Genomic DNA, 9,052 nt, shown 5'->3' with positions numbered 1-9,052 from the left:
AAGTAATAAATGTTATTTGCAGTTAACAATTTTCTTTTTTCTTTATTACAATATTTATGGCAAGACTAGGTATATCAGGATTCATATCTAGAACCTGTCTGATTTGTATGTGCAATATTAGTATAGTGATTGTTGAATATAAATATCGATAACAGTACTCACCTACGACGTTACATATCAAATAAGGACATACGATATTAACAGAATGATACAGAGCAGAAATATTTTACTTCCAAATTTTCTCTCAGCGCGTTAGTTTCAAGTTCAACAAGTGAGCAACAAGCTTCTTAAATAATGCACTTGACCGGAAACCTCTACAGAAAAAAAAGCTTGCGAGAAACTGGTGCGAATACTTTTTAGGCGCGAAACTCGTTCTTTTTTCAAACCTGGTATCGGGATAACTTTTTAAATTGCACATCTCATTAACCATAGACTTTGTTTATGTAGATGTTATGTTTACATGTGCGTAAATATTAACTACTTTTTTGGCGCGAAACTCGCTCAGTTCTATTTTCAAAACGAATGTCCGGATCACTTTTTATCATGTTTTTCTATAAGTTTCACCTGTATGATTGTGTATAACATGTATGTTTGTATGTAACCGCCTTGTTTTGACCCGTTTTAAACGGACATTTGTAATACAAAACTTGCACAATTATCAAGGATCGGTAATTAGTATTCGCCTGGATTAAATAACTCCCGTGTACACTGTGTAAGAGCAAGTGAGACTAAATTGTCATTACAGCGTGTTTTTTTTAGTTTTATTTTTAATTAATTTGGATATCTTTCTATCTGTACACTTCGTTTATATATGTGTATGTGTGCGTAAGTATTTACGTCCGTAATACAACACGCACCCTCTACGTGCAATAAGTTGTAGTTAACAATGATATGGTGTAGAAACAGTGGTTATAGCGGGAAAGCAGACCACATTAACCGCTTGTGTGAAGCAATTGGTATTCATTTCTATTTTAATTGGAGATTGATTTACGATGTAGAGTATATTGAGATATATTGTATGAAGCATCTATCACTCGTGTTGTTCAAACGGCATAGCTTTCCATGACTTCGTCTGTTTGAAGTGGCTGTTTGTGGGTGTGCTTGTAAAGCAAACATGGTACATGACTTTTAGAAATTGAAAACTTTTTAACGGATTTTAAACCCGATTTATTCATTATATTATCAGTCTCCCCGTGACGCTCGCTCGCTGTAAAGTGTTCCAAACGTCGGGTTAATAATATAATGAATAAATCGCGTTCAAAATCCGTTAAAAAGTTTTTAATTTCTAAATGTATAATACTCGCGTAAAATCAAACACACAAAAATACTATGGTGTAACTTGTTTTTTATGCTTATCATACTATAACAATGAAAATACATCTATTAATATAAAACTCAAAGCTTGAGAACTGACTGACTGACTGACATCGTGATCTATCAACGCACAGCCCAAACCACTGGACAGATCGGGCTGAAATTTGACATGCAGATAGATGGTATGTCGTAGGCATCCGCTAAGAAAGGACTTCACTCGAAAGGATCCACTAATAAATTCTACCCCCAAGGGCATAAAATAGAGGATGAATGTTTGTACCATGAAAATTTATTACGACCGCGCGGGCGAAGCTGCGAGCAGTAGCTAGTACTAAATAAATGTATTTTAAATATATAACCACAACAAATATTTCATATTTAACAATTAAATATAATTTTTAAATATTTATATTATGATCGAGTTGCGATTACTCGAAGATTATCTACGAGTACACTAATAATATAAAGCTGATGTGCGTTTGTTTGAACGCGCTTATCTCGTGAAATGCTGCACCAATTTCAAAAATCCTTTCACTATTTGATATGTATGTGCTCCCGTAGTGGCCCCATATAAAGTTGGTTTAGTTCTATCAAATTGTATAATTTGTGTTGTTGAAGATAAAACACGCAGGACATAAATATATTGATCGTCATAATCAAAACTTATTTAAACTATATTTATTACTAGCTTTCCGCCCGCGGCTTCACCCGCGTAGAATTCGCTCATATCGCGCGACATGGTAAGGGGTATTTTCTTCGCATTAAAAAGTATGTTTTGTTCTTTCCCATGGTTAGCTCCATCATCATACCAAGTTTCATCACAATCGGTTTGACTATAACGAACTTTCATACAAACTTTCATCCTTTCTTTCAACCCTTTCTATTCTTTTTTCGCGATAAAAAGTAGCATACGTCCTTTCCCAAGTTCAGTTCTATCTTCATGCCAAATTTTATCAAAATCGGTTCAGTGGTTTAGGCGTGAAAGCGTAACAGACAGACAGACAGAGTTACTTTCGCATTTATAATATTAGTAGGGATTGTATCGATGTTATGACACTGAATTTAAATTATTCAATTGTCACCGTAGGTAATTCTCGATAAAATAAAGTGTGTCAGTGGATTACCGACATTGCAACAATGGGTATGTCAGCGTTATTAGTACTGCTACGAAATTCACTAAAATAAACAATTATATTATATAATTATATATATTCTCGTTATGAGGACTTTTCTGTAGAGACATAATAATACTAAAGGCAATGCCACGTCTCAAATGATGGTTTACACTATAGCCTATAGTCTTCTTTATGAATAGACATGGTTGTATACACAGGGTGTCCCATTAATGGTGTATTATGGTCAACGGAAGATTGTTTGTATGAAAACGTAGAGAATTACGTAATGTATGTATGTAAAATGTACTTAATAAGATTTTTTTTTCATATAATAAAATGAGAAAGTTTTGATGTTTGATAAGATGTTTGTTATTCAACCGATCGAAAACTACTCAATGGATAGTAGAAGATACTAGATACATGGCGTGTTAATACAAAATTTTCCCACTAAAAAAAATTTATCAAAGCCATTATATATCTAAAAACAAAGTACTAACTAGTACGAATTTCGATTAATCGATCGGGCCATCCTACCCAACAACTGTTTTCCTTGACCCATTGGATAATATGTTTGATAACTTCATAATATCTAATATTCAAAAAGTTTAAATTTTTCCCCACAAAGCTATCGAACCGGTTGCAATGCCTAATAAAGCTGGCCATTATAAAGAAGCAATCTTCAAAAAATTTGCTCCAGCTCGTACCGTCTACACTTTTTCTCCACCGTCATTATAAATCTCGTTTTTGACTTTATACGTTAGTATATGTATGTAGGTTCGTGGCTAACACACCTGAGATCCGAGAGCTTATATATGCTTTAGAGTCTATAGATTTCTTTACGTGTGTGAAGTCCCGTGTCCACTTGGATATGTGGCAAATGTCAATATACATCTGTTTCATTTGATTTCATCGATTTATCTTACCTCTACGGACAAGATTATGATACTTGATTATGATATCCCATGTTCTTTGTTCGTTCGTTCGTTTCGTTCTTTCCACGTTCTTTTGTTTAAAATTTTTGTTCCATAGTCAAAATTGGCGGGAAAACTGTTGGCTATTGAATAAAGCGTTCCCCTATATTATATATGAGTCTATAAGTATACAATTATACACAATGGAAGCTAAACTAGACAGAAAGCGGGTTTCAAAGGAGGATTTATAATATCTCAACTAAAAAAAATAGTAAAAAATATAATCTCTCCGTAATTAACGTTGAATAATGACTTTTCACATATAACGATTACAATGCAAAGTGCGCTGCACCGTAACATCATAATTACAATACCATTGAAATTAATCATGTATTATGAAGTTTGTCTTATAAAAAGTGTTATTATCTGAGTGTTAAGTATTACTTTTTATCCATTGAAATTGCATTTGAAATACATACGAATAAGCTTATGTGGGGTCGATCGAGTATGCTTTGGCACGAATTGGGCAGGCTCGCACCAAGGACCACACCCCCACAGAAGATTGGCGTGATCTAGTAGCATGCGAATGCTACTGTGTTAATAGCGCTAAGCGTGGGAGACGGAGGCCCGTACACTCTTCCTTGCAGGTCTGTAAACGACCCCACGCCTCTACGAATGTTCATGGGCGGTTAAAGCGCTTACCATCAGGTGAACCACCAACCAGCTCCATTGACGACGATAGCTTAAAGAACGAAAGTTGTTCGCCTTTTTTTAAGATTAATTTCATTGAGAAAAATGTGCCATGAATAAACAATACGAAACAACGAAAACAGATAACGCCGTAGGCATCTAGAATATATCTAAATAATTTTCACTTGTTATCGTAAAAAATAAACAGCGATCTTGAACTCACAATGGCATTGAGCTGGTCACATACAATGTCACGTATCTTATCATTATACAGGATGTTTCATTTTATGTAATTTCTAATTGATTTCGTGTGTCGACGGAAATGAACTTTGGATGTGCGATTGTGTAGTGTAAGCGTAGTTATAGTTGCGTAGCGATATCACATAGATCTATTGACCAATTAATGTTATAGGAATAATTTAAGCGGTCTTAACGGTGGTGAATATTTTTACTTCAATATCATAAAATTATTTTTCTATAAACCTACAGTGTTTATAGTATATTATTTTTGCTTTGAGTTTAATAATTTCGTAGAAAATTCAAAATTTGTATAAAAAAAGCGTCAAATCAATTGTCAGGTATTAACAATGTAATCGAATGCGCCAAAATTTCGTCCATATACGTTACTAGCAAACCCGGCGAACTCCGTTTCGCCACCAGATGGCTTTTTGTGTTGAAATTTTTCCTGAATTTTCTTTGCTATAAACCTCACGGAGCCCGAGACCTTTCCAACGAATGCAAAACCGTGGAAAACGGTTGGTGCGTTTTGGAGTTATAGCGTCAGGAAGGAAAACCCGACTTATTTTTATATAGTAGATATACTCGAATGAACATAACTGTCTTTCAAGCATAGACGAGTATTACAAATAAAGGCGCAATTAAAAAAAAAAATAAACCTAACTACGCATATAGAACATTCTAGAATAATTTTCAAACAAAAAAGCTTTACCTTCGGTTCATATGAGTTGCCGTGCAATGTATGCCATAAATAAATAGAGCCTTGAACATATGTTTAAAACAACAGCTAGCTATTTATGTCACGTTGAGTACTATTTGTGATTAACCTATGTTAATGTGAGCTCATACGAAGTGGTGTAAAAAAGGACAGGTGCTACCGGTGGCCGTTGTAATTTATTTTAAGGATATGCGAGTAAAAAATATTCATGGCGTGTGTTTATTGTCTTATGTTATCCATTAATTTACTGAGACCTAAGTATTTTGTCAGTTGAAAATAATAAACGCCGGTTCTATCTATCTTGGTATATTATAATTTATCTTGTTTTTGTAGTCTTTGTCGGCTGATTTAACATAATAAAGGTTATTAAAAATACAGAAAGAGAATTAAACTGGTCGGTCGGTCATGCTTCACAGCACTGTCACCACCACATATATTTCAGGTAAAGACATAAAAACAAAACAATTAAAATGAAATATTTAAACAATAGTGTACAATTAAAAGCACCCTATATAACATACCACGTAACCTGGTTCAATGTCGTTATGTTCTGATTTCGTTAGAGCACACATCTGTCGATTAGTCGTTAAAAAAACATATTTGTAAAATAATCAAGTGCCTATCTCTTCGTAAACAACATATTGTTTTGTGATTAACAGCGATTCAATATTTAAATCTCTTGCGTGTTCATGCTCTTGAAATGTATTTAATTCATTGTATTCTTGGTATTGGTAAATTATACTAGCTGTTCCCCACGGTTTCTCTCGCTGACGTAACAACTGACAGAATCTAGAATTTGTAAAGCTTATGCATTGTTTTTGTGCATACGCTACAATACTGCAAATTTTAATCAAATGCCTTTCAGCGGTTTTTGCGTGATTGGGTAGCACACACCCATACATCTATAAAAACTAAAACTCTAAAAAATCTACCTATATCGTACATTATGGTATAAAATTGAAAAACCTAGCCGCAGCTACACTAATAATTAAAACAGAAAAGTATGATTGTTTGTTTAAACGCGCTAATCTCAGGAAGTATTGGACAGATTTCAAAAATTATTTTACCGTTGGATGTCTATGACTTTATCTCAGTGCTATAAGCTAAATAGGTATATACCACGAGCGAAGCCGGGGCGGACCGTTAGTACTGAATAAATACCGAATGGTCATCCATCCTAGATTAAACATTTGTATAAAAAGTTAATCATAGAGGCTTCTTTTATCGCGTAAAGCTGATGGGAAGAATTTTATAAAACTGTTAATTTACTTAGACTCCGCGCACAAAGCCGCGGTATAGATGATGTATTTCCGTTGCCGATCTAGCAATAAATACATATCGAGGTTAAGCAACATTTGGACGGTCATAAATTGGATGGGTACGTTAACAATCATTTTGCGCTTGCTTATTTCTGCGGAACCCTCAGTGTCGCGGCTTAATAATCTCTATTAAAGTATACAAGATAAGCAAGAAACGTAACTAATATGGTAGATGAAAGCTATTTGATATCGTTTAACGATTTATGTAATCGTTAACATGTTATAAGTTTCTCGAACGATAAGATAATATAATAGTTCTGCCTGAATCCTGCATGAGCTGAATGCATGTTTATGATGCCCTAAAGTACGACTATGATCAGACGATTTATGATATCCCTCAGGATATATACGATTTCAATTTGATAGCGTGGTACAAACATAATACAAATTTGATATGATAGAAAAATACCTAAAAATATTTAGGTTATTCCAATTGTTTTGCCAAATATTCTACTAGCAAAGTGATTTATAGTGATTTATTTTTTTAGTATAATTAACAGATTTTAAGTACTCTTCACTCTTACCATTGAATTTGTTAAAGAACCATCATTTATTTCCAAGAAAATTTATGAATAAGCCCAGGCAATAGGAACAGAGAATTTCACCAGGTCACCACCATAATCTAATCGCGACACTAACCCCGAACAAGTCATCCAGCAAAAGTGCCGTCATGAACAAATCACGAGACGTGGCTAGACTTGTCAACCGATAACCTAATGACTGAGTCTATACGGATGCTGTGATCATGAACGTTGCACTACAAGCTGCGAGCGATAAGACAGAGGAGATTCTAATTAGCGAGCCCTTCCGAGTGTCGAGATGTTATTTCCGTAACATTGCTAATTTGTTGTGTTCACCTTGTTGCATCGTACGTTCATCTTCTGTTTTTATGTCATATTCGGAAAACTGAGCTGGTGGTTCGCCTGATGGTAAGCGAACACTACCACCCATGAATATAACCAGAGGTAGTGCCTCTGCGAATGCACTGACCGCTTTTAAGGGGTAAGGTATAGGGAAATGACTGGCGATGGGAAATATGGAATGGACTGAAGGTTGAGGAAAAGAAAATGGGCCTCCGGCTCATAATAAATATCTCGCCAATAGCAGATTGGAGTCTTGACTCGAGATTGAACTTCTTGTCGACTTGAAGTTGAGATTCTACGCTATATGTCGAAGAATAGTTGTTGTAAAACTCTATTGTTTATAAGCAATTTCTGAAATAAATGCTACATTTCTGATATTCTTTGGTATGAACTAAAGTAAAATTTTTAAAATCTGTCTTACCGTACCTCTATGTGTTACCTACATGGGTTAGATTTAATATAATTTAATAATTTATAACAATACCAAATTCAAAGCTATGTTTCAACTAGAATAAAAAAATTACGAAAGATTTGTCCTACTAATAATACTACACACTATTAACGCACCAGAACACGGTCAAAGGGTCAGAGTCAAACGGATCTATTTTTTATTCACGCTCACAGATAAAACAATTCATTAAGCACCATTAACGTCAAAAAACGGAGCGCATGCCCTGCACATGCGCGGCGCATGCTGCCCGTTGCCCGTGCACCCGGATATATTAAGATATCGATGTGTCCAAATATTTTTTCCCCCAAGATAACGTTGCAGTTAGAAGCGATAGCCTTTTTTATGGAATATTACATACTATCTGTTTCCCGTGGCATTGTCCGTATTTAGCATTGATTGAGGTGTTTATAAACCTTTGTAGTAGGTACCTTTATATTGTAGTTGCTTTTTTGCAAATTAAATATGCAACAATACAACCCCTGTAGGCAACCCACCTCAGGTTCTAAGCAGATACGCTATAGATCTATAATGTTTAAGCTTGTTATTTGTTTTGTATCGAGTATTTCATCATCATTGATTATGTTATGAATCTAGCACGATGTTAGATAAACCAATTATATTTATATATATTGCATTATTACGATAGCTCTCTCAGCCCTTTTCCTAATCATTCAATCAATTAATTGGAATTTCTAATAGAATTTCTTTTTTATATCAGAGATCACACACTCTTATCTACTACTTGCTCTTATATTATTTATTTTAAATCCTAAACAATAGTCTTCTATTGTATAAAAAAGTTACTATTTTTGCAACTAGAAATTATTAGGTAACTACTAGCGTTCTTATGCTTTTTAGTTCTTTTTTTATAAAACCACCTGGATCTATATGGCCTAGTTGTGAAAGAAACGCCATTTATTATAAATTTTTGTCTATCCTTTATATTTTTCATATAATACTGTTCTTATATAAGAATAGTTCCTAAAATGCTTCCAACCTAACGTCTAGAATGTTCTTCTTACAGTGGAGTACGTGGACACGGAATACAGTCTGTGGCTGACGTGGTTCCTCACGCCCGTCATCGTCACCTTCCTCCTGCCGGCTGTCATCATCGTACTCATATACCTGAGCAGTATTATCTTCCATCTTTATAGACTTTATAGGTATGTAGTATTTGAGATAACAATTATTCTATGCGATGGTAATATATTGTCATATTAAATATGGATAGGATTGGCGTCATATAAGGGTGGAGATGGTATTATGAGTTAGAAAATAGAATCAACATTAAAAATATCAAATTTCAAATTGCTCATAAGAGGCCATTATTCTATGATGTTGAAAGATTTTAATAGGTTTTTAACACGCTTTTATTAGCTTCACTTGTATGTTTGTATGTATGTATGTATGTAACTCACACTCGTTTTTCTCCCA

General features: G+C 34.4%; 1 protein-coding gene across 2 annotated transcripts in view; it reads left to right on the top strand.

The window, feature by feature from the left end:
• LOC119836893 (transmembrane protein 68) overlaps positions 1 to 9,052 on the top strand; it is a 33,137-nt gene that overhangs the window by 14,605 nt on the left and 9,480 nt on the right. For both annotated transcript variants that reach the window (XM_038362338.1, XM_038362336.1), the window contains exon 2: positions 8,643 to 8,781. In XM_038362338.1, the coding sequence (XP_038218266.1) occupies positions 8,643 to 8,781 (139 nt within the window). The remainder of the gene's footprint in view (positions 1 to 8,642; positions 8,782 to 9,052) is intronic.

Source organism: Zerene cesonia, chromosome 26 (genome assembly GCF_012273895.1).
Source record: "Zerene cesonia ecotype Mississippi chromosome 26, Zerene_cesonia_1.1, whole genome shotgun sequence".
In the NCBI taxonomy this organism is placed as follows: domain Eukaryota; kingdom Metazoa; phylum Arthropoda; class Insecta; order Lepidoptera; family Pieridae; genus Zerene; species Zerene cesonia.
Note: the sequence above shows the minus strand (reverse complement) of the source record. Positions and strands in the feature narration are given on the sequence as shown.